Source organism: Lampris incognitus, chromosome 2, assembly GCF_029633865.1.
Source record: "Lampris incognitus isolate fLamInc1 chromosome 2, fLamInc1.hap2, whole genome shotgun sequence".
Classification (NCBI taxonomy): Eukaryota; Metazoa; Chordata; class Actinopteri; order Lampriformes; family Lampridae; genus Lampris; species Lampris incognitus.
The window spans coordinates 19,914,839-19,941,122 of NC_079212.1; the positions used below are offsets into that span (position 1 = coordinate 19,914,839).

Consider the following 26,284-nt stretch of genomic DNA (forward strand, 5'->3'; position numbering starts at 1 on the left):
CAACACTGTACTGCAAGACATCCATCCTGTTTGTGTAAGTGTTGGAGTTACTCTTGCTGCTCTTTTTTAGCTGTCGGATAACGGCCCTACCATTCCAGGTCAGTGGTAATAAATGCTTAATGGAGGGGAGGCAAGAAGATGGGAGAGCGTTGTTCAGCAGACCCCATTTCTGCTGTATTGTGTTAAGTCGACTTTCTTGACTACAAATAAACTTGTCGGCTGCTTACAGATGAGGTGTGACAAAAGGGTTCGTTAAAAAAAGTGAACTTTAAAGAGCGCTAATTGAGGCAAGATGATGAGCCAGGTGTTTTTCTTTTTCTGCACGTTGTTTCCTTGATTAATTTTCACATCTGCATGCCCAATGCTAAATAAGTGCCCCCAACCACCCATCTTGACAAGGCTTCTTCTGTTGATGCTCTAATCAAGCCGGTTTGGTGTTTACACATCATCCTGCCATAGCGCTCTCTATCTGTATGTTGGTGCAGCCAGATTGGCCAGTATTGATCGTGGAGTGTGTGCGTAATGTGGGTGTGTACGTGTTGATGTGTTTGAGCTTGGTGCAGCCTAAGCTTCAGCTGCTCATTTCTATTGTTGGGTGGTTGCACTGCTGCAGATAGATACTCTTTATTAACAGAAAATCAATGGATATCATTAAGGACTTTTTTGCTTTTGCAGACTAAGGATTGCATTTTCATCCAACTTTCCTCTGTGTTTCATAATACAACCTCTTTGTCAGGTAAAAAATAACTATTTTTACTAATGATATTTTATGCTCAAATGGTGCGAGCAGTTCTAGCACTTCCTCCTGGGGAATTAAAGTGTTGCATTAGTAGTCCATTTATTTCCATCTGATTAAGATGTCAAATGTTTTATTCATTATTTGTGAAGTTTGCATGTGGTTAGTTGCCATAGTTTGGATTTTTGTAATACAATACGTGCTGTTTTGCAATTGTATCTCATTTAATTTGTGTTCTTCCACTCTGCTTTGCATAAGATGACAAATCCGTCAATGACACCTGTAAATGATGATGAAACTTTCAAGCTTGAAATGGCAGGGGGTCCTGTGTCTGACGGTATGTCACTAACAGTTTCTATTCTTTAATCAGATCAAGTCCCTGGCATCAAGTCTGAGTATGTTTGGACTGTTATTGATAGATGTTGATATATGTTGACTGTGCCAGGTTGGATTGAGTAGCCTAAGCGTGCACATTTTCACACAGCATTTTCCAAACCTCTATTCAGGTCAGGAAACTGGATCCAAATAAAAGCCTACAAATCAATAATCTTCTTTCATGGGACTTGATAAGGAGCAGGCTTCCTCCATGACAGCCCTTTTTAAAGTCTCACCTCCTTGACAAATTGTTTCCTAATGTGGTTTGAATAATTAAAATCCGCCTTAGAGCAGGTTTGATGGAGTGACCAGGTTGTCCTATGGAGACTGGGCATGGTGTTTAAAGTGCGACTAAACCCTGTGTCATTTCTGTGAGTTTGCTACCATCTAAAGGGGAAAACCCATTTGTAATTTTTTTTGGAAAATTTCCCCCTTTTCTCCCCAACTGCGTACGCTTCACATCCGGCTTCCCACCCCCAGACACGGCCAATTGTACCTGTAGAGACGCCTGAACAAGCCGGAGGTAACACGGGGTTTCGAACCGCCGACCCCCGTGTTGGTAGGCAACGGACTAGACCGCTACGCTACCCGGGCGCCAAACCATCTGCAAATGCTGGGCTGACCTTGCGAACAAGTGACGTAAACATAATTAATGTTATTAACTGTAGCTGTGTTTATCCTGTTATACTTGTGTAGCCGGTTATTTTCTTGCCCGGTGCGGGATTCGATATGAGGTGTACTGCACCACAAGGCGACATCACTAACCGCTCGGCTAAAGGGTCAGACCCGTTAGCTGAGCGCTAACGTGTCTTATTAGTAGTTTACACTTGCATCACTTAGTACCTGGATCAACCCGGCACTGAAAGATTTTTTTTTAGCTTTATATGGTAGCAAACTTGTAAAAGTGGTATAGAGTTTAGTTACTCTTTAATTTCTAACGCAGTGAGAGTGTGAGACACGTAAAAACCCAGATTATCAAATAATGCAAACTCCTGTCCCCATAATATGGATACTGGAATAACAGAGATGACCTGAAAAAAACGTACATGGAAATAAACCCTCAATCTCATTATGACACATCATTCCTTAATAAATTATGGATTTGAACTTTTCTCTGATTTTTGTCTGTTGGAAATTCACCTCTTATCTTACACGATCTCTATTTGAAGTATTGTATTTTCCATCTAAGGAGGCCTCGCCAAGCCAGCAGGTCAGCCACCTGTGATGAAGGGCACGACGGTGGTCAGTGGCGTTCGCAGGTTGAGTATCATCTCCGAACAGGAACTAGACAATCTGGGTACAGATTTTGGTTCCCAGGACTCCCTTGGCGTCAGCGTTTGGGCCGGATCCAGTTTCTCGCTCTGTTCTGACAACAGGAATATGAAAAGCAGCAGTCATGATCCATATCAGCCTGACTCAGGAGGTTTTGTCTCTCTTGTAAAATATTTCATGTTTGGATGATTCCACAAAATAAAATGCATATCGAAAAGCGAGCCCTTAAACTGCATACGTGGGCCATTCTTATTTAACATTTGCTATACGCTAAAATGATAACATATACTTATATTTGCTTATGTAGCACTTTCTTGGTTACACTTATAATAATATATACATTAATGTAAAGTCAGACCGAAACTGAAACGCTAATGTGTTGTAACGTCGCTTATTATTTCAGTCGTCATATTTACTTTCTAATGAAAAAAATATCCATGAGTATAATTTAATTTTTATATTTTTCTCTTGTTAAAAGAGATCCCCCTTAGTTCAGCTTCTGTCAGCCAATACGTTTTATTCCGATACCAATGACGTCGTCAGACACTTATTTACATACAGCCAATCAGAGCTAGTCATAAAATTATGAAATCCCGCCTACCCTTGAAATCAACCCTTGCTTGTGTTTGTCACTCAAAGCCCAGCTAATAAATATTAATGAACTAGACCACGCCCTCCCAGTTCTTGAGCCAACTGAGAACAGCTGTGGATGAAGACACACAAAAAAAACCAAAAACAAAATTTTGTGATTTACAAATAAAAGATGAATGTTTTATTGCGGAGTGTTCAAGGTGTACACAGGCTATTCTTATTTAATATTTACTATATGGTCAGATAATATAATATATGCCTGCTATATGTTAATAATATATTATCTATTTCCTTAATATTTAATATATGATCAGATTTTAAATGAAGAAGTAGATCATTTGTAGATTTTTAGATGAATGCTTATGTTTTTGTGGATGAATCTTTTCAATGACTTTCCCTCCCTCTCTTCTCATTTCCCTTGCCACCGGTCTCAGATGACTGCGCTGCTCTCTTGCTCTCCTGCCTGTACTGTCGTTTCCATGAGTGCTTGGGTCTGCTGCCGGAGATGTGTGAGCGGGCGGTGAGCCGCCGTTTCCCCTCCTACACATACGCCAAGGCCTCCAGCGGGAAGGAGAAGGCCGGAGGCGACTGCAGCAGCTGCAACCTGGAGCTGGACTGCAGCTGCTGGAGCTCCTGTCAGGACACCGCCGAGCTCCTGGAGCTGGCCATGGAGATATCAGAGGTCTGCTACCGCTGACAAGCAACCTCCACCTGTCTTCTGACTTGATCATCTCAATGGTTGCAAACAACACCCTATCATAAAAGTGATCCAAGATATTCATCATCAGTAAACTCCAGTGTCATTTATTTCTTCTTTTATGCCTCCAGTGTTCATTCACAAACATGTAACTAACGAATTGTAATTATCTCATCAGATGGTTGTTTTTTGTCTCCTCAGCTCTCATTTGCATTAAAACATGAAATCTCCTGAAGACAAGTGTGGTTGATATCTGGTTTGATATCATTACTTCCTTTTTTTAGCATTTATGTGTGTATACAGTGTGTGACATGTGAGAAATCCAAAGCCAGGTATGGTTGCACCCAACGTGTTTTGAGATGAAGCTGTAAGGATTTTGAGAAAATCTGGATTCTATTTATCACTGCTGCTTCCATGTTGTCATTGTCATTTGACGATCTAGAGTCAGATCTAGAGTCATTTGGCAGCTGACTTACTTGAACCATCTCCTGTTTCAAGTCATTCACGTGGCACCCGTTGAGCCGCGGCGACCTTCTATCTTGTTCCCGTCTCAAACTAACATAACAGGCCCAGCTAGAAATATGGAAGACCAACATTCAAGGAGCCTGATTTCGGTCAACACCTCCAGCAACACAGAGTTTAACCTGCTCCAAGTGAATGGTACGTGGGTCCGGCGAAGCCAGCCATGCCAGCTGGCAGAGGGAAAGTTATCAGCGGCTAAAATGTAAGTGAGATAACGTATATGGACAGAGAGGACAAGCTGCAAGGACTTCCAACATAGTGTGGCAGAGCAGAATATCTTTAGTAATTTGATCATTTCTATTTTGGGGAATCTATCCAACAGTATGTTAAGCTGTATAACTCGCCAAACCCAAATAGCATAAATTTCCAGCTGACGTATAATCAGCGCAACCCACACACTTAAACTGAATCAGATGTTGATGAGGTGACCCCATACCTTAATGGCCTGCGAAGTTGTTGTAATAAATCCTGTTTTTGATGCACATTTCATGTAATTTGTTGATGTGAATCAGTTACATGGGTAGTACAGTGTGCTGTGACAGCAAGAGGTGAGATACCTTTCTATTTTCGGCACAGAGGTCATTCCAGTGGGAAGCGTGTGTAGTGGCTTACGTACGAGTCGTATGAAATGGCCTTTCTGCAGCTGGCTCTGTCTGTCCCCCCTTTTAACCATTACAGTCCAACTGTACGCTGTTCATTAATCGTAATTATCTGTCTTCAGCTATGAGAACAAGTCAGGCCAGGGGATCTGCTGGACGGTGGTCAGCCCCATCACATTCACATACAGAGTTGTTCAGTGTAAAGACCTGCTGGATGCCCGAAATGACACAATGCTATGGGGTCACATCGGGGACCGAGATGAACTGGAGGCCGCGATGTGGAACCCCAGACCTGCCAAGCGTTTCGTTGTCATCGATGAGACTGTGAACCAGCTGTATGGCTCCCAAGTCGCCCAGTACTTCGAGGCCAGAGAGATTGTGCACAAGATCCTCCCATTGCCCACCACCGAGGAGAACAAGTCTATGGAGCTGGTGACCAAAATCCTGGGGGAGATTCACGGCTTTGGCGTCGACAGGCGTGCCGAGCCCATCATAGCCATCGGCGGAGGGGTATGTCTGGATGTGGTGGGCTTGGCAGCGTCCCTCTACCGCCGGAGGACCCCTTACATCCGGGTGCCAACCACGCTCCTCTCTTACATCGATGCCAGCGTAGGGGCAAAAACAGGAGTTAACTTTGCCGGTGGCAAAAACAAAGTGGGAAGCTACGTCCCACCGGCTGCAACGTTTTTAGATCGCTCGTTCCTCCAAACCCTCCCACGAAGGCAGATTTCTAACGGGATGGCAGAGATGCTGAAGGTGCTCGTCGATGGGAGAAGTGGTCTCTATTCAGCCATCATTGCAAAACTAATAAGAGCATTGTATGGTGCCTCTAATAAACACACGGTCTATTTATAATCCTATTCAGAAGAACCGACCATGTTTAACTAACTAGCCTCTTGGCACAATGGCACTTTTGAGAAATTGTTGAAGTCGCCTTTAAGATAATCAGAGTCACCCTGGTGCTATGGTAAAGGACAGCGTTATCCTTTCTGCTTGTACTTATAGGAAATATTTTTCCCGAGTACTGTCCCTTCGATTAACAACAGTGATGATCCAAATATACTTTATAGATGGCCCTGATGAAGCACAAGTGTTTGTTTGAGCTGCTGGAGGCTGAAGGCAGGAACTTGCTTGACTCCAACTTCCAGTCCTCCGACAGTGCCGCTGAATCCACATGCATCGCCATCCAAACCATGCTGGAGGAGCTGGCCCCTAACCTCTGGGAGGATGATCTGGACAGGCTGGTGGATTTTGGTCACCTGATCAGTCCTGAATTAGAAATGGTGAAAAATTTAATGTAATAACTTACATTTATTACTATTAGTAGTAGTAGTGGTAGGCTGAAAATTCAGCCAAAGACAAGGAGCAGGAGATGTGGTAGTTCTAGTAGTATAGTAGAAGTAGTAGTAGTAGTATTAGTAATAGTAGTATTAGTAATAGTAATAATAGTAGTAGTAGTAGCAGTAATATTTGTAGTAATAGTAGTGATAGTAGTAGTAGTAGTAGTAGTAGCAGTAGTAGTAACAGTAATAGTAGTAGTAGTCGTGGTAGTAGTACTAGTAGTAGAAGAAGAAAATAGAAACCACTTGAGTAGTTAAAACATTTAACTAAAACTTTTAACATTTCTACACCACTAATGAAGAGGTTATGATATATTCTCTTATAGTTAAGAAGTGCATAATTAGCTGGTTTGTTGCAGTTTCCACTTGAAGCATCTGTGAAACAATTACAAACTACTTAACTAGTTAAAAGTGATTTTCAGCACTAACATTTATTTATAGCTAGTTTGTAACAGACCATTAATCAAACATTAATAATCAAGTCATAATGTTCTATGAAACAACAAAGCAAGATTTAGCTTTATGACAGTCAAGCTGAGATTTTCTCAAAACCATCTTGTGCTGTTTCGACCATTTTTCATAAATTACATTTTTACTGTCCCACTTGAGGATTTTTGTTGCATAGCCTGTATATCAAAATACAAGTTCACCTCAGAACATCAAAATAAAAGTTTATCACAACAGAACACATGTTTACCCTCATACAGATTTATATATATACACACACACACACACACACACACACACACACACACACACACACACACACACACACACACACACACACACACACACACACACACACACACACACACACACACATATATAGTTAGACACGGTTACACGGGTACCCCCACATACCGTATAATACATATTCATCAAGGATGTAAACATGTTTTAGTGAGTTTTGACACACAAACGCGCCCATCTGATTTGTCCAATTCCCTTTCTGCAGAGAGTTTTGCCAGCATTGCTTCATGGGGAGGCAGTTAATATCGACATGTCCTTTATGGTGTACGTGGCCCAGCAGAGGGGGCTGCTCACTGCAAGGGAGAGGTCTCGGATCATCCAGTGCATGTCAGGGCTGGAGCTGCCTGTATGGCACCAGGAGTGCACGCTTGCTTTGGTAAAAAAGTCTTTAGACGAGCGTCTGAAACACTCGGCCGGCTCTCTGAGGATGCCTCTGCCCACAGGACTGGGACGTGCAGGTATGGAGATCCACCACAGACCTGATGTTTGTTTACAGAGCCGGCCCAAGGCGTTGTGGGGCCCTGAGCAGAATTTGATTTGGGACCCCCCCCCGCCTCACCTCCCCCGCTAAACCCACCTCCCACCACCGACAATATTATGTCCATGCTTGATCGTTACCATACAACTGTCATGACTTACTACTGTGCTGGAAAGTCTGAACATTTACTGAACAAGTTAACTATTTTTGAACTGTGGAAATGATTAAACCAGTAGCATTAATTTGTCAGTTTGTTAACAACATGATATAAAAATATTTAGTTTTTGTTTTTTGGTGATTACTACTGATATGATATATCACCCACACAAAAAATATATATTTATCAACCTGTCATGTTTGACATTTCAAGTGCTCTTGGGGGCCCTAAGCGACCGCTTAATTCACTTATGCCTTGGGCCGGCTCTGTTTGTTTACAACATTATGTTAGTCTTAAAAATGGTGATGATGAAATCAAAGTTTATACAAAACAATATGTCAGTTCGATATGAACAATCGATATCTATTTCTTTGCAGAAGTTGTTCTTTTGCGTTGTTGTTATTTTTTACAGAGATCTTCCACGACGTGACTGACGATATCCTGTGTCAAGCTTACCAGAGATGGACTGATGAGCTCTCTTCATTTAGCCACAAATGATATCATTACTGTTATTGCTATCATTTTCTTGCCATGAGATGTGTCATTTTTTATATCAATACGAATACTGATTTTTTTTTTCAGGATTTCCCAGGCATGATTAATTTGTAAAAGTTGTATTTAGATGGATTAGCCAAAACATTAAAACCACCTGCTTAATATTGTGTAGGTCCTCCTCGTGCCGCCAAAAACAGCTTTGACCTGTCAAGGCACGGACTCCACAAGACCTCTGAAGGTGTATTCTGGTATCTGGCACCAAGACGTTAGCAGCAGATCCTTTCAGTACTGTAAATTGTGAGGTGAAACCTCCATGGATCGGACTTGTTTTTCCACCACATCCTATAGATGCTCGATCAGATTGAGATCTGGGGAATTTGGAGGCCAAGGCAACACCTTGAACTCCTTGTCATGTTCCTCAAACCATTCCTGAACAATTTTTGCAGTGTGGCAGGGTGTATTATCCTGCTGAAAGAGGCCACTGCCATCAGGGAAGACCATTGTCATGAAGAGGTGCGCCTGGTCTGCAACCATGTTTAGGTAGGTGGTGCGTGTCAAAGTAACATCCACATGAATGCCAGGACCCAAGGCTTCCCAGCACACCATTGCCCAGAGCATCACACTACCTCTGCCAGCTTGCCTCCTTCCCATAGTGCATCCTGGTGCCCTCTCTTCCCCCAGTAAATGCCACAGACACACCCGGCTGTCCACATAATGTAAAAGAAAACATGATTCATCAGACCAGGCCACCTTCTTCCATTGCTCCATGGTCCAGTTCTGAGGCTCATGTACCCATTGTAAGTACTTTCGGTGGTGGACAGGGGTCATCATGGGCACTCTGACCGGTCTGCAGCTACACAGCCCCATACACAGCAAGCTGTGATGCACTGTGTTTTCTGACACCTGTCTATCATAGCCAGCATTAACTTTTTCAGCAATTTGAGCTACAGTAGCTCTTCTGTGGGATCGGACCAGACGGGCTAGCCTTCACTCCCCATGTGCATCAATGAGCCTTGGGTGCCCGTGACCCTGTCACCGGTTCACCGGTTGTCCTTCCTTGGACCACTTTTGGTAGGTACTGACCACTGTATACCGGGAACACCCCACAAGACCTGCCGTTTTGGAGGTGCTCTGACCCAGTCATCTACCCATCACAATTTGGCTCTTATCAAAGTCGCTCAGATCCTTATGTTTGCCTATTTTTCCTGCTTCCAACACTGATAGTTCGCTTGCTGCCCAATATATCCCACCCCTTGACAGGTGGCATTGTAACGAGATAATCAATGTTATTCACCTACCTGTCAGTGGTTTTAATGTTTTGGCTGATCGGTGTATATCATGTTATTACAATAGACTGCCAGCTTCTGTTGTGTACTTGCAATACATTTTCATAGGTTCCACATTCAGATAGGGCCAGTATAAAATGTTAAGCCCTATTCTTATGGAAAAGCACCTTAGCTCACACAAATACTGGAGTCTGAATCTATGAACACCATAGGTAGACAAAAGTAGGAACAGGCTTTTGTTACCCTAATGGATCTAAAACCCTTAATTTAAAGATATTTGTGCAATAAAGGCAACAAAAGCACGATCTGTATCGTTACTGAAATAAAACTTTATTTTTTTTCTCACAAGGTAGTTTCCACATTGAGTACCAATGACAATGAATTCACCAAGCTGAAACCAGTGCATAACAATTGCTACATTCATCTCATATAAAGTGTAATAACTGGAACAGTAGCAACCTCAGCAGATGGCAGTGTCTATACCAACCAGTGGAATGAGAGGAAGAGGAGCAGACGTAAACTGAACCAACATGGCTCTGTTTTAGTGGCATTCCCATACCCAAAATGTGCCATTTGAATAACGGCATCGAAATTCGGCATGAGTCCAATCGAGTACAATCGACAATCACGATAGCTTTAAATTAAGTGCCCCCGCTACTTTTAAATAGCAATGTTCATGGTAGGCACTCAGTAATGTGTTAGACGAAACCCCTCCTAAGGAAGATAAGATGATTTGAGTTCAGTCAAAAGGGCGGTTTCACAGAAATACACGTACTAACCTCTGAATACCTGGCATCACTGTGACCATACGGATCGATTGATCAGTTTGTACTTCACCTTGTGGCCTGATTGCTGCCATTCTTAATTTATGCTTCATGACTGTGCAGTAAAAAAAAACAAAAAAAAAACAACAACACCCAACTAAATCAGCTTAGACGTACAAAACATTGTTCATTCCTTCTTTGCATAATTTAGATTTCAGTTTAATCCTGCCAACGTATTTTTGGAGTGTGCTATGAATTACATTTGGGGGGGAAAAAAGCAAAGAGGATAAACATTCTGGTTAAGATCAAGATTGTTGACCTCTGAGTGAAATTTTGACCATTACAAAACATTTTAAAAAAAAAGTATGGCCAAGAGAGTCCCTCTGGTACAGTCCAGTGTTAAATCTCACAACGTGCGTACGACGGCCCGTCGGGTTTGTCTCGTGTTAATTAACAAAAGGCCCTTTCCTACTACGTCCCTTAGGGGCCTTGCAGCTCTACAGTAAATCCAAAATGTGGCAAACATCAAGAAAATCCCCGACAACATACCGTGTTCAGTGTGTACAGTTCCAACAACATCATGGGGCAACATCGAAGACTGTAAGGCACTTCTATCAATGGACATGAAATCACTTTTGCTAGGTGTTTTCAGACTAATCAATACAACACTGAAATGAGATAACCGGCCCGGCAGTGTGAATGAGCCTATGAGTAAAGATGTCCCTCTACGGGCACCACTGTAAGCACCGCATACATCCACAAAACTCACGTTGTTGTAACCGCCTCCTCAATATATAAAGTATGAAGAAATGGCATATTCAAGCAATATGCTACAACTCTTATAGAAACAAATCGATCGTATGATAGTTTGTACACGTTTGGAAACCCAAAATATAGTAGTTAGTATAGCATACAGCGACCAAAAGAGGTTGACGGATATCATTCCAGTGTTCTGACAATGTCATGCAAGTCATACAAAACTCCGTAGCGGTCTCCTTATACTCCTTGGCAACACGTTAAATGTCCATTCACATAATGGAAAAACATCTCGAATACTTCACATGCAAAATGGATTGACAGTCACATCATAACAAAGGTGTAACAAAAATAGGATAATGGAGGAAATGGATGGATAATATTTAAGAAATAAGAAATGTTTTCTTCATAAGAAACAGATGTTGGTGAAGGCAACGTGTTTCTAGAGGGTTTATAGGCGCTGTCTGGACTGCAGAAGCACCAGCATTACTGAACTGGGCAGGCATGCCTTTCACTACCGTCTGCTTTAACTAAAGGAGGCGGCTTAGACAAAAAGATAAAACAGACTTTCAGTGAGAATGTATTAAAATATGATTAAGTCACTCTGCTTGCATTATTCATATGAAGACGAAGAATCAGCAAATAATTTTTAGATCTATCGAATTTTAGATCACTCTGTGTGTGTTTTTGATGTGTGTGTGTGTGTGCTAACACTTGTCAGTGTGTGTTCCAGTATAATTAAGCTTTTTATTTTCAATCTAGTTTTCCATTTCACTTCACATAGTAATGGTTTTTAGACTTTGTTTCATGAACACTTTTTAGCTTGTTATCTAATTGTTTGCTTGAGTTTGTAAATAACTGAGCCAAATCTGATTTCAGATACAAAAATATCCCCTCTAATGCCTGGTTTTAGTCTTGTTTTTTTTTGCTTTGGTAATTAATAACCTTTAATTTGGTGGAGGTTTTTTGAAGGGAGGGGAATGTCTGATGTGAATGGATATGTGAATAAGGGTAATACAATAAGTGATCAATGTTTGACAGTGAAGAAACTTCATTTGGAAGGCTAACAGAGACTCAGCTAACAGACAGAATCTGTGCACTGCAAACACGGCGGCAGTGCTGCACGTGCACATCTTAATAAGGCCTTGGCACATTCAAGTTCAATCTAAGACACAAGGAGTGTAAAGCACTACAGTAATAAATAGATCTATTATGTCCTCTGTTATTGCTATTGATTTAAAAAGCAGTGTTTCTCACACCACAACATATCTATTTCTGTCTATGATCTCTAACTCCCCCTAGATTCTTTGGAATCAAAAGAAATAAACATGATCATGTTCTACCCCATGGTAAATGCATTTTCTTTAAATATATAAAAACATCTACTTTTGAACTCATTGTCATCACAACATTGATTAAATCAAACAACATTCTTTAAAATCAGTCCATTAAATTTAGGTTGAGGGTTTGAAAGGATGTAGATATCACAAAAAAAGCACATTGATGGAAAAGATTAAATATATGTAAACAAGGCGGGGATGGACAACAATGACAAAAAAAAACGACATATAACAACAAAAAGGATTTGCCTCTAGCAGCTGAGACTGTGTGCCAGCCGCTGATGAAGACGCGTAAAAGAGGATGGAGGGACCAGGAGAGATGCAGGTTGGATGTTTTACCAGTAGAGGGTGCTAACAGGCCTGCTCGTTCTCATCCATGCTAACGCTGCTCTTTCGGCTGCTGTCCTTGGATGTGTCTGGGGAGATGGACGAGAGCAAAGGGTCCCCCCCTCTCACCGGTGATAAGGTGTCTTCCATGAGGACATCGTTGAGTTTGCAGGCTACCTTGGTGTGAATGGTGTAGTGGCCCCCCTGGCCCTCAGGGAAGTTTGAGCGGCTGTCGCTGAGCTCGAGGGCGGTGGGCCGGGCCGGGTCCGGGGTGCAGGCGGGGTGGTGCTGGTGCTGCGGGTGGAGTGGGTACAGATCCTGATGACACTCCCCGAGTGATGGCTCCTGTTTGATGGAGCGGCCAGTGAGCTCAGATGAGCAGAGCGCCGAAGACGCCACAGCCAGCCCATGAGCGCGGGCCTGCATCTCCAACTCCTGTCACGGCCAGTGGACAGGTATCGGCGAGACAAAAGGTAAGCCAGAGAGAGAGAGAGAGAGATATGAGAGAGAGAGAGAGAGAGAGAGAGACAGACAGAGAGACGAGTGAGAGAGAGACAGACAGACAGACAGAGAGAGAGACCGACAGATAGACAGACAGACAGACAGACAGACAGACAGAGAGAGATGAGTGAGAGAGACACACACACACACACACACACAGACAGACAGACAGAGAGAGAGAGAGAGAGAGAGAGAGAGAGAGAGAGAGAGAGAGAGAGAGAGAGTGAGAGTGAGAGAGAGATTGATAATTTAGGTCAGATGAGAATTTTGCATTCCAGGGTTGTAGGTCTCCAGACCGGTCTAATAACTAGCGGTCCCTGATCTTGATCTCAAGGTCAAGGTTTGGTTATCTAAAGCCTGATATCACAAAGTATGCCACAAAGAGCTTTATAAAATTAAAACATTAGTCAATAAAGTAGACATTCCAATACTGTAAAATTAACAGTCAACATACCATACAATTCACTATAAACATGATAAAATCTATCATAAAATACATAGTCAAAAATTCATCAAATTAAATTCAAATCAAAGGAGCAGTAGATGCCAATAAAAATATTGAAAAGAAAAATTAGGTCACTATTGTGGAGCCTCACGGTCTTGAACACATTTTTTTTTCCTGGTCTTGACCTCCACTCTTGAACAACGTGTTTTTTAAAGGTACAATCAGTGCTGGCCAATATGGAAAATGTTATTATCATGATAATCATAGCGAATTTCAGTATCAATACATAGCATATCTGTTTAGAACTGAGGCTCATCGCATTGAACAGTTCGGTAATTACCTTTAGATTATAATCTAAAATCTAGTATCAAATCAAATACACGTAGTTTTCAAATAATATTGCCTCAAATATTTTAGACCTAATTTTGTGAGACATTTTATGTCACACATTCAGTAATTTAGACAAGACTGTGCATAACGATATGACAATGACCCAATTTCATCCTCATATGGTACCGTTTAAAGACAATAAACGATAACGAGCAGTAATTTCATTTTTCTCTAGTGACCACTATCAGTGACCTGTTGGAATTACCAGAATGTTGACAAAACTATGCCCTGTCCTCTTGAGCAACGGTGACTTACAAATAAAACGAAAAATGCTAGCAAGATCACAAAATTTCACGAGTTGTCTAGAACAGAGATCCTGCAGGAATGTCAGGTAAATAAGTAATCATATTGTAAAACACTGTAAAATATTTATAACTTCTCACATAAAGTCATACCCCCCCATATAAGTGATACCTACATTTTATTCTATGTCTTTATGCATGCTCAGTAATCCAGGTAAGAAATCACAGATCATATCATATTTATTCTACTTTTGAAACGGTATTTTCGTAATTTTTGCTGTATTTTTTGGATTCTTAAGCATTGCATTGCAAAGCTGACTCCTCCATATTGGAAAGTTGAAATGTGCCTCAAGACGAATGTGTGACGATTCATAGTTCTGTGGGGGAACACTGACTTTCTAAAGGGCAGGGCCCTACTGCTTTGTTCGCCCAAATAATGACTTTAGTTGCAGGTTTTTAAAGCCAGAAATAGCAGCACCTGGCAAAGCTATCGTTTTAGATTTGGTATAGACTGACAACTGTTTCCACCTCCCTGGATAAATGATGGTAATTTTTGCTACGATAAAGTCAAATATGATAAAAAAAATAAAAAAAATAAAACAAATATATAATGAAAATAAAAATATAGAAACTAAACATATAAAAATAAAATAATAATAATAATAAATAGATAAAAATATGTTAAAGTCAAAATTATTAGTATTATTTAAGGTTTGGGTCAGAGTTCTTCTCTGCCACCTCTTTGGGTTGTTTTCTGTTGCCAATCATTCAGCAAGGTGGTGCGCCATAATCCGCTTTGGATTTTCAAACCAGCAAACAAAATCTACTGCTTACAATAGCCAACCGTGTTCTGTTGAAAATTTTCTAAACTAATAAAATCTCACTTGGCCCATCATCTTTCCAGTCAGAGACTAGAATGAACCGCAAAAAAACTCTAAAGTTGGACAATTTCATTCCCAGTATGCTGTTCTAACCACAGACATCTGCTATCATTAACTCTGCATTGTTATTATTCATTGTTACTTTCTCTGTGTTCCTCTACCTGATACTATTTTAATACCTATCGCATTATGACTGCTTGTTTGTACATTTTTTTTATCTGTATCTGTTGTTTTATACATTTTACATGCATGTTGTTTCCTGAGTGTATTTTTGTCCTTTAAACTTCTCTCCCCCTTTCCTCAATAGATGCTCTGCCTCTTGTCAGACCACCATTGAGAATAAGGATCGATTCTTAATCACTTGCCTGTTTATATAAAGGTACAAAAACAAAACATCATAATAGAGCTAAGCTATTATCTGCACAACTGTAAATTGTGAGTGGTCTTGATTTTGATCTCGTACTCTTTTGGTCTGTCTTGTCTCGTTTTTTTTTTTTTTTTTGGTATGAGTCTTTGTACTTGGTCTTATCTATGATATTAAAACACGTTCTCCCATCACTGAGAACTTGAAGCCCCATATTCCTCCACCCTGCCCTCTGATTTCAAGGTTCATCACCTGTATCCGGAGCATCAAATGTCGATTGGCATGCTCCAACTTTTTCTGACGGTTCTCCAGCTCTTTCGCCCTTTGCTGCTCCCGCTGTAACTTCCTTATGTAGTCCACCGATGCCTTCAGAATAGTGCCTTTGTTCCACCGCATGTCCCTGTTCACCGCAGAGGAGATTCATTACTCACTTTACTTCAGTGGAAACGGAGTTACCTTAGCAAAACACCGTAAGGAGAAGAATTATGGCCTGATTTGAATGAACACTAGTAACTTACGGGTCATTCGACTTTGGAATTAAGGTTCCCAATTCCTTGATTCGATCATTGATATTAAACCGTCTTCTTCTCTCGACTGCAGAACAAACAAAAAAAGAGAAACTGAATTATTGTTGAAATTAGGCAAAAATCACTGTCATCTATAAGCTTGTACAAGAACATGGTTGAAAATGATTCACAGCTAATCCTGCTGCATTGAGCATATTAGCCTTCCTTGGAGCCAAAACCATTCCATATAAAATCTTTATATGAGGAGTTTCTAATTTGTTTGGCATTTCCGTTTTAAAATTTTTTTTTCTCAATAAAGTAGGTGAGAATAAAGCATAAATGAAAAGAGGGAATCAACGAGTGATTATAATGCATTAAATACCAGGTAATTTAATGGATAACAGAAAATAAGAACTCTGATATTAACAATATATTATTTCACTTTATTGGAAGAAAAATGTGTTGTGAATGACAAATTAGCTGGCATTTATTAATTATAGAAATTATTGTGCCATAATTATAAAAATTATCTTGTTATAAAATAAAAAAAGATTATATCTGTGTCTCTGCAAGATGGAAGCAATTTTGAATTTATCCCCATTAAAGTGGAAGTAGACAACTTTTTTGCTTTACCTTATCATTATGAAGTAAATGTTGATTGCACAGTGTAATGGCTAAAGAATAATGACACCAAGTCCATCTGCCACCAGGCAGGATTATTACGGTTGTGGCTAGATGGGGTACAGCCACGGACGGAAGTGATGCAAAATCTCACTGCATGTAACTTTAGCAGGACAAATGTTTGGTTATATGGTGTCCAGGCACTGGTGATGAATCTCATACACTGTAGGTTATTTCCTGCCCCTCACTCCTGGCGGAGCGTGGCAAACGTGATTACTTAATAGGGATAAATGCACAGAATTAACATTTTAAATATGATGTTATCGCTATGGATAAATAGCTACACTAGATAACATTAGCTACCGTTTTATATAGACTTAGCTGGCTTGCTAGCATTGGGAAGCAGTATCTACACACAAGCAACAGTGATATTTCATTTAAAATACGTGAAATTGTAGTTATCTTAAGTAAAACTAATTCATCCGACTCATCATTCATCTGGCTTTAAATGTTGCGTCACTTCCGTTCGTGGCTGTATCCCATCCATCTTTTGCCACACCAGGTTTTCCAAGCGCCAAAAGGTCTGCTCGATGTCCCGCTCGTCTCTGAATCCCACTCTCCATTAGTTTGCTCAATCCCACTTCAGGGACGAATGTGGCGAGCAGGTGTGGAAGAATGAAGACAGAAATTTCTTATTCACAACTGTCGTTTCCCATATACTGTACGACCCCGAGAGTGCGGTTTAATTTGTACACTATCAGTACCGAACGGAACTGATGGGAAAGGAGAGGCAAGAGGCAAAGATGCAATATAGAATGGCAACTCCTGCGTCCCATACGCCGCACGTCCCCAGGAATGCACCTCAATAGCTGTCTAAGAATGGCCTCCTGTAACTACCTCATCACCTAACATACACGTGAGTCATGGTCCTACAGTGAGTCCGTCAGACGGTTGTCTACCTAGTCTGAGTCAAACATCCAAATAAAAACACAACAATAATCAGAACATGAACACATCATCCATCCATCCATTTTCCGAACTGCTTATCCTGCTCTCAGGGTCACAGGAATGCTGGAGCCTATCCCAGAAGTCATTGGGCGGCAGGTGGGGAGACACCCTGGACAGGCCGCCAGACAATCACACAGGGCCGACATACACACACACACACACACATACCCACACACATTCATACCTAGGAACAATTTAGTATGGCCAATTCACCTGATCTAAATGTCTTTGGACTGTGGGAGGAAACTGGAGCCCCTGGAGGAAACCCACACAGATACGGGGAGAACATGCAAACTCTACACAGGACGACCTTGGACAACCCCCAAGGTTGGACTACCCCGGGGCTCGAACCCAGGACCTTCTTACTGTGAGGTGACTGCGCTAACCACTGCGCCACCGTGCCGCCCATAAACCGGAAACTGGTATGACTGCCACGGTCGGAACCGGACGTCAGCGGACTACAGTTATGCACAATGACACCCGACCAAGCCGGAGGAAACACGGGGATTCGAACTGGTGATCCCCGTGTTGGTAGGCAATGGAATAGGCCGCCATGCCACCCGGACATGAACACATCATTTAAACATGAATCAATCAACAATTTAAACAAACATTAACAGTCCCATGAGACATTGCGCTCCCCCAATGCGGAGCCCCTGACAGTTGGAGTGACTGCCTCCCCTCAGTCTGTTGATTTTCAAACAAACAACTACCATCAAGTGAATGCCTGTCTGAGATTCACTCGTTTTATCTCCTCTCTCTCTTGCCCTTCTTTGCCTCCTCCGTCAACTAGGTTCTTTGTCTTTTGCTGGGTAGAGTTTCAACAGTTACTTCGGTTGTTCGATGGTTCCCCCGTCCGCCGTTGCCTAGGTCGCCACTGGGTGGTTGATGCACTTCCTGTGCCGTAAATCGATTTGCTGGTAAAAATCTGGTAGTTTTCCAGCCCAACCTGATGCATCGTGGCTCCACCGCCCCCTGGAGGACCAGCACACACTGCCGATTGCCCCCTGGAGGCTGGGAGGATCAGCGCCGGAAAGCAACTTACCGCCACCATTGATCATCCCCTGAAGGCCGGCAAGCCAGTCGCCAAGCAACCGCTGCTCAGGAGGCTCGAGGCCCGGCGCTACATTTGAGCGCCACTGCTGCCAGCAGCAGGAGGAGTGGGGCCAGATAACGCCGACGGTGGCAGCTGTCCAGACTGTCAGCAACAAGGAGATCATGCAGCAGCAGGAGGCAGATGTGGCCCTTGCGCTGGTGAAGGGCTGGCTGGAGATAGGGTGGCGCCCTGAGTGGATGGAGGTGTCAGTGCTGGGGCCCGACGTGGGGGCCTACCATTCGCAAATTTGAGCTCCACGACAGGTAGGTGGCAAGCTCCTGGACGAGAGAGTGGCCTCTCGTGGTTATTGGTGCCCCGTGTGCTCCGTCCCCAAGTTCTCCAGATGGTCTACGGCTTGGTGGGGGCGGGGCACTACGAGAACGCCAAGACCTTCCACTGCCTCCGGGGGCAGTACTACTGGCCTGGCTGTTGACGCAATGTGGAGCTGCATGTGCACTGCTGTAACTCCTGCACCCGCTGGGACTGGGCTGGCTCCAGAGTGCGGCGAAAGAGGGCCTATGGCACACGGTGCTTTGGGCGGCCTGTTTGCCAGCGACGGCCCCCTGGACATTTGAGGGACTATATCTTGGGTGATGGGGTCGTCGGGGACAACTGACCCCTCAGGTGGGGGCTATGTAGTGACTGGGGGAGGTGGTCGCTCTGACTGTCAGCGGCTCCACACTGGGGGAGCACAATGGCTCATGGGACTGTTAATGTTTGTTTAAATTGTTGATTGATTTATGGTTAAATGATGTGTTCATGTTCTGATTATTGTTATTGTTTGGATGTTTGACTCAGACTGGTAGACAAGTATTTGACAGACTCACTGTAAGACCGTGACTGATACAATGTTCGGTGATGACCTAGTTGCGGGAGGCCATTCTTCGACAACTATTGGGGAGGGGCAGACTAAAGGTGCACTCCTTGGGTCCTGTGGTGTCTGGGACACAGGAGCTGCCGTTCTAAAATGCATCCTTGCCTCTCCTTTCCCCTCACTTCCATTCGGTTCTGATAGGGTATCAAAATTAAGCAGCACCCTCGGGGTCGTGCGGTGTATGGGACACGTGAGTTGAGAATAAGAGATCTCTATCTCTTCATTCTTCCACGCCGGCTCACCACAATATGTTATCACCATCTCCATTGCCCTGTGTCTTTCATTTTGTAAAAACATAAAATAACATTCATATATCCATTACAGGTTAAATGAATGAATAAATTAACGCTTTTTCTCCTGTCTTCTTCTACTCCCTCCTCCACCCCGATGTCCCTGCAGTAGTTACTTGTTTGTGTGAAGCAATAATGTTACTCAAACTGTTATTACTATGCAATGCACACCATTACAATTGCCAATTGTTCCCAAATTCAAAAAGCTAAAATTCAAAAAGTATAAAATTATGACAATTTCATTTACCTTTTCGGTTAACATTCTTCACGGAAATGTGTAAATAAACGCATGTATAAATGCATGTGTTGTTGGGAGTTGCTAGGCTCTGAGGAAAACCCGAAATCGATTGTGGTTGTGACAGCGGCATGAACAATAATACTACGTGGAAATGCTGGGGGGGGGGGTTGTCTTCTACTTCCACTTTAAATTATGTAACATTTCCTTGAGGTCCTAGCAGGGGTATTAATTGTCAATATCACAATCATGTCAAATGTTTTCCAAGGTTCCTTTTCTTCCAAACCTACCAGTGAATTAAATATTACATTCAATAAACATATACAGCAGGTGAATCATTTGAGCTGATCAAATGATGGAGAAAAAGGGCTAGGTGTGTTCATATGCAACATCTAATAGTATATGACATCTGTAAGCATACATAATAGTTCACAAATGCCAGCTTCAGCATATTTTATATATATATATATATATATATATATATATATATATATATATATATATATATATATATATATATATATATATATATATATATATATATATTGTATACCAAGTGGACTATAACTTGACCTGTCATGACTCATGACTATTGGTCAAGGAGTTAATTGAAACACTTAAACGCCAAAATTACTGAGCTGAATTTGTTTTGACAAATATTTGTCAGTGTAATAAATGAAGTGACACTTTTTAATAATCCAATAACATAACCACACCTCTGCATGTTTGCATAGTAACCCATTCAGATCAGTATAGGGCAAATTAAAAGTGCATTTAAGACTCACTCAAGTTATGATTATCCTTTTTCTGTCTTTCCTTTGCCATGGCTCTTACTTCAGCCTCTGAAAGCAGATAGTTTTAATTACAGTTACAGCCTGACATCACAGAATTGAAAATTTGAGAAAAATAATTCTACACTTTGAGCATAAATAATCAGACATACCTACAGGAAACCCTTCAGGCCTTTGATAGTTGTCAAATTTGCCACAGGATCCAGACTTATCCAGCATGTGCATGATGGCCGGGGATTGGGAAACTATGTGATGAATAATGTCTTCAGTATAAAAATGTACATAATGGAAACCAATTCATGAAAATACCTATTCAAGCATAATTACATATATTGCATATATTTCATCATTCACTGTTGTCATGCTGGCTATGGCCAACTACTGTAAAATCTCAATATTTTTGCATTTCTATAAGTTACATACGATTGCAACACTGAGGAATCCCACAATCTACGCTACATAAAGGCCTGGAGAGAAGAATTTGAAATTAAATGTTTTTGACTGGGGCTTTCCCCCAGATGCAATATAGCGGTCTGAATATGGCACTTATGTTTCTGGATCACAAAGGATGTGTGTTGATTAAAGTAACAAGAGTTTAATTCAGAATGAGAGTTTTGTGTTTGTGTTTCCATTCAAGTTTGTGTGCTCTGCTCACCGGAAAATTCCCTTTTAATGTTGGGCAAGTTAGCTGGGCAGGAGTTACTGGTGGCCAGCCCTTGTGGGGGTATAGCCTGGTTACCATACATGTCCATGAGGTTAGCAGGCACAGGGATCTAATGTAGTGCACCAAAAACGAGAAGCAAAGACAATATTCTGCGTGAGCTCCATCATAATTTATCAGTGATAACATTGAAAGTTAAGTGCAAAAGAGCCAGATTATCCATACCGTGTTGGCCATCTGAAGTCCCGGGTCCATTAGACCAAGGATATCATCATTGTAACTTGACTCCAAACTAATAATGTCATCGATAACATCATCCATCTACAAACAAAGACAATATATCATAAACAACATGGGACATGTCTGAATCCATCTTAGATTAATTCAATGGCTGCCAAAAACGACCAAAATTTACACTGGTGTTGAGGGGAAAAAGGCTATGTATGTATGTGGAAATAGACTCTCACTTTGATTTTGAACACATCTACTGGGTGCACTACATTCGGTATCAGTAAAATCACCTCTTTCTCGCAGTTAGAGTTGAGGGTCAATAAGGCCATAGGGCTGTTAGGGGCACTGTTGCCCGGCCCCGGCGGCATGCCCCCGTGGTCAGAAGGCTGGTTGGGGCAGGGCAAGCTCACCACTTGAGACCCAAGCTTTCCCAGGTACCGTTTCACCTGCTGCTGCTGGGATTGCTGGATGTGGTATTTGGTTGGGTTCTCCAAATGAGTCTGGACCTGTTGCAGAACAACGTAGAGAAAAGGCAGAGAGCAAGAAAGGAAGAGAGAGGTGAGTAAGAAAGAAAAGATAATATAGGTACATATACACATATTAGAGAGCATAATAATATTTGAGTGATGTCAGGTCTGAGAACTTATTGGTGGTTATGAATGGCATCTATCCTAGAACCCTACTTACAAAATACCTGCTGTTGCTTTTGACACATGCCGCATGTGTCCTCTTTTTGCACTGGCTCTTTAAATGCTCTCGATTTGCTTTGGCTTGTTATTCTGGGAATTGATGCCTCATATGTGGAAAATGTTTCTGGTGTGTAATAGACAAGGGTTCACATCACAAACTGTGACTTTCACTGGCATATTGATAGCATACTTACATTATAGACAAGGATCTTGCTAAGTTCTGTTGCTCATATCTAGCACAGATATGGCACGTAAATAAAAAAAAGCCCCCCGCCTGGCATTTCAGTATATATTGATCCCTGTCTGTGTATATCAATATCGACCCGTCTGTGAGCCAGTTATGGACGGACGGACGGACGGATGGACGGATAGATAGATAGATAGATAGATAGATAGATAGATAGATAGATAGATAGATAGATAGATAGATAGATAGATAGATAGATAGATAGATAGATAGATAGATAGATAGATAGATAGATAGATAGATAGATAGATAGATAGATAGATAGATAGATAGATAGATGGATAGAGAAAAACAGTTAAAATATATTTAATTTGCTTTTGACATACAGTGATTGATTGATGGACAATTTTTTTTCTGGTCAAATAAGACAATTGTGATGCTCATCATGGACCACCTGATGGAGACATTCATAAATGCATTGACACTGATGTAGCCATTGGCGGAAATGTGCTACCATCAAAGACATTTTATCGCAAATCAAGCGGTTTATGATCTTAAAAATAAGGCCATATTAATGTTGCTACCTCGCATGCATCGCCAACAAGCCAAACGACAAATTAATCAACACATTACAAAAATCCAACAAGGATTATTTTAAACATACCTGATGAGGGTAATATCCAAGCATCTCCAGCATTTTTAGAAATATTTGTGGTCCAATTTAAGAACTTGATCCTCTTAACTTTCCAAACTTATGTTTTTCGTAGACTATCAAAAAGACTGTTGACTCCAGCTGTGGCTTGTTCTCTCTTGGTTTCTGCCAAAGCTTTGAGGGCAGACTCATCCAGTTCAACTTATAAATGGCGAGAAAAGCAATCTGCTATGCATGTTAGGAAATTTCAGCAAAATACAATGGGCCTTTTCAAGTTTGTGTTGTTTTATGTAAAATCTGAATTTATGTCTTTATGGCGCATCTCTTGACGTCAGAATGGGTTACTGACAATTAGTTTCTTTCTTTTTGCTGGGCCACTGCGATTACGGGTAGTTGCCTTGGGCCTTTCGAGAAGCCCCCTCTACTTTTAACCCTCTGGACACTTGTGCTTGTCTTCTTTACTTAATTTGACAAAAAGCAGACTCCATTACACTGCTATTTATCAGTACTAGGCCTGCTAATGTGCTTTAAAATGACTTTGTATTTGATTATTAATGTGTGAAGTGCATACTTTGCTCACTCACAAAACCAGCTACACAGCACACAGAGTTTAAAAATACCATCTGAAACATTTGCTTAGCTGGTTTAACATCACATTCTTTGTTAAGAAAGTCTTGACAACTCAATCCACCCCCCACCCCCCCAACCCGCGCCCAAACACGTAAAACATGTGTATTCAGACAGATCCCGAGTGATTTGCTTCAATAGAAGATTTTGAGAAAGAAGCCGCAGCCACCGGATAATCTCACAACCACCTCTAACATTTCCTACTACCCCTTAGAAAAATCCTCCAGGCTCTGCGCTGTAGTTAAATGGACGAAAATAACCTTATCACAAATATTTTGGGACACACACGGCTTTGAGAGGGTCTTAAAGTTCCTTTTACTCTTGCTAAGACTAGATATCTAAAAATGTGTGCATGCTGATTGCAAAACCAAGCACTGCAAACCATTAGATAGTTAGCCTGTTTTAGCATAGGTCACGTTTGTGACCAGCTCCTTTTTTTTTTTGCATGCCTACTGCTTCTCAAACCACATAAAAGACATATTTGGTACATTATATTGCAGTACATTTGGTCTGGCCTTCTGCTTATAAACCGGTTAGTGTTGCAGGGTGCATTTTTAGCTGTGTCCTGTTAAAAGTGTAACAACTAAATGCATGGTTTTCTTCTTCAACAGCCTTGTTTTTACTTCATGTATACCAAATTGAGCGGATATCGAGCAGAAAGCGATGTGTAAAATGAAGCAACTATGTAAGCTGTCACAAGTTGATCAAATTCACTTACACATACCAGCAAATAACAGTACTGGCATCACCCACACCTGTGACACCTTTAATCTCTTTGGTTGTACTCTGCATACCAAATATACGGGGAAAAAATAACTGATTCATCAATCTGGCAGTCAGTTTATTTGTGTAGCTGTGTGTCACTATCAACAGAGAAGAATCTTATGTACCCGAACAACTTTTTCTATGCAATAGGGGAGTTGTTAAGTGGAGGCACATGAACATGCCCCACTTCCTGTTTTCCATGAAGATGGAAGTACATTGATACGGCAAGGTCCACAGGTCTGGGTTCTTAAATCATCAGGGGATGTAGCTAGTCATTACAGGGCTGTAAAACCGACTTCACCGAGGGGGGGTCCTCATTTACCACATGTCAGTAGCTGATTAAAGAGTACAATACCCCCCTCTGACTCCTTTTACCCTTGAGGGACAAAAGGAGAGAGAACGATTACTGATGGTTACTCATTTCAGGCATATTGGATTCTCTCTTTCTTCTTGTGATGATATACAATATCAGGATGCTTGGATTATGGATAATAGTCATTAGCATTTAATGGAATATTTCCACTTGTAATAAACTAAATGGTCACCCGCCCCCTAGAGCTTTTCAATGGTCAGTAATAATCACTGAATCTGCACTTAGGGTTGCAAACCGTCCTGTAAAATACAGGATCATCCCATAATTGGAAATTAAAAGACGTGTTCCATATTGAACTGATACGTGACATGCTTTGGTCCGTATTTTTGAGAATCAATTCGGTGCAAATCGACGGGAGATAAATATTACAGCTGTGCATTTCGTATGAGAGGGAAGGAACCCCTCCTGCTCTGTTGTCCCTAAGCCTGTCATGATATGTTCCACTGCCCAAACACAGAACGGGCCTCTCATTGGTTGCGACAGTGTTGCTACGATACGCCTGACAGCGGTGCGAGATTTAAAAAAAATGGCAACCTGCGAGTGTAGTCCACTGGTGGTAGTGGTGTGTGTGTGTGTGTGTGTGGGGGGGGGGGTTATAAAAATACAGAAGGGAGTGGTAAAATGATTACCAGTGGCTGGGATACGTGAGTGAGAATGTTTTCACGGGCAAGTGCACCATCTGCCACTAGGCTCTCTCCATTAGTCATGAAGGAATCTGTGACTAACAACATGCATCGGGAGGAAATCACAGGAGGAGCGAGAGGCTGGTAAATGTGGGCATTTTTATGTCACATCTTTAGAAAAGTCTGCTACTGAAGGGGTAATGCATGTGTAAGAGCAAGACCTGTCGTTTTGGAGAAATATTTGTTATCGGTCCACAGTAGTTGGAGCTCCTCAGTCTAAGACCCCCCCCCCCCCCACCGGCATTCCTTATTTCCATTTCAGGAAGCTAGCAACACTGGTGTGCACCGAGACGTATTCCTCCACCCAGCTTTCACAACTTTTGTGTTAAAAACCTCGTATGACATAATCTCAACATATCTGCCTTCGTACTACCACACTCGTACACTGAGAAGAGCCAGGAGCCGAGCACAGCAGTCGGGTCAACAGTGTGCCAAGTCAGTTTGTGTGCCTACAGTCAAAACACGTACATTTCAGTTAGAACTAGCTTTTGTTTGTTACTCCATCAAATCCCTGAAGCATGTGTCCTTTAATGAATTGTACCAGAATTTGTATTAAAACTTATACGTTTTGATAAGTCAACAGCGTTTAAGTGTAAAAACCTCGTTGGCAAACACTGCCCACACTAACAATGAAACTGGAAAGACTGTTATAAAATGGGCCATACCATTATAAGAAAGAACTCAAGA

General features: G+C 41.7%; 3 protein-coding genes across 3 annotated transcripts in view; 2 read left to right on the plus strand and 1 right to left on the minus strand.

Annotated features, from left to right (window-relative positions):
• The first annotated feature begins 2,305 nt into the window (after positions 1-2,305).
• LOC130108516 (myoD family inhibitor domain-containing protein 2-like) lies at positions 2,306-3,818 on the plus strand. The gene is made up of 2 exons (XM_056275479.1): positions 2,306-2,534; positions 3,409-3,818. Exons 1-2 carry the CDS (start codon positions 2,336-2,338, stop codon positions 3,669-3,671), a joined length of 462 nt encoding a protein of 153 aa, XP_056131454.1. The 5' UTR covers positions 2,306-2,335; the 3' UTR covers positions 3,672-3,818.
• A 434-nt stretch (positions 3,819-4,252) lies between these two features.
• Positions 4,253-8,015, plus strand: LOC130129094 (2-epi-5-epi-valiolone synthase-like). The gene is made up of 5 exons (XM_056298895.1): positions 4,253-4,395; positions 4,915-5,548; positions 5,863-6,075; positions 7,088-7,340; positions 7,930-8,015. Exons 1-5 carry the CDS (start codon positions 4,253-4,255, stop codon positions 8,013-8,015), a joined length of 1,329 nt encoding a protein of 442 aa, XP_056154870.1.
• Positions 8,016-11,661: 3,646 nt separating this feature from the next.
• mitfb (melanocyte inducing transcription factor b) overlaps positions 11,662-26,284 on the minus strand; it is a 42,598-nt gene continuing 27,975 nt past the window's right edge. The window contains exons 3-10 of the mRNA XM_056275117.1: positions 21,912-22,127; positions 21,616-21,711; positions 21,385-21,502; positions 20,882-20,974; positions 20,724-20,780; positions 15,827-15,902; positions 15,561-15,708; positions 11,662-12,920 (exon numbers count right to left, since the gene is read on the minus strand). Coding sequence (XP_056131092.1) covers positions 12,510-12,920; positions 15,561-15,708; positions 15,827-15,902; positions 20,724-20,780; positions 20,882-20,974; positions 21,385-21,502; positions 21,616-21,711; positions 21,912-22,127 — 1,215 coding nt within the window. The 3' untranslated portion in view covers positions 11,662-12,509. The remainder of the gene's footprint in view (positions 12,921-15,560; positions 15,709-15,826; positions 15,903-20,723; positions 20,781-20,881; positions 20,975-21,384; positions 21,503-21,615; positions 21,712-21,911; positions 22,128-26,284) is intronic.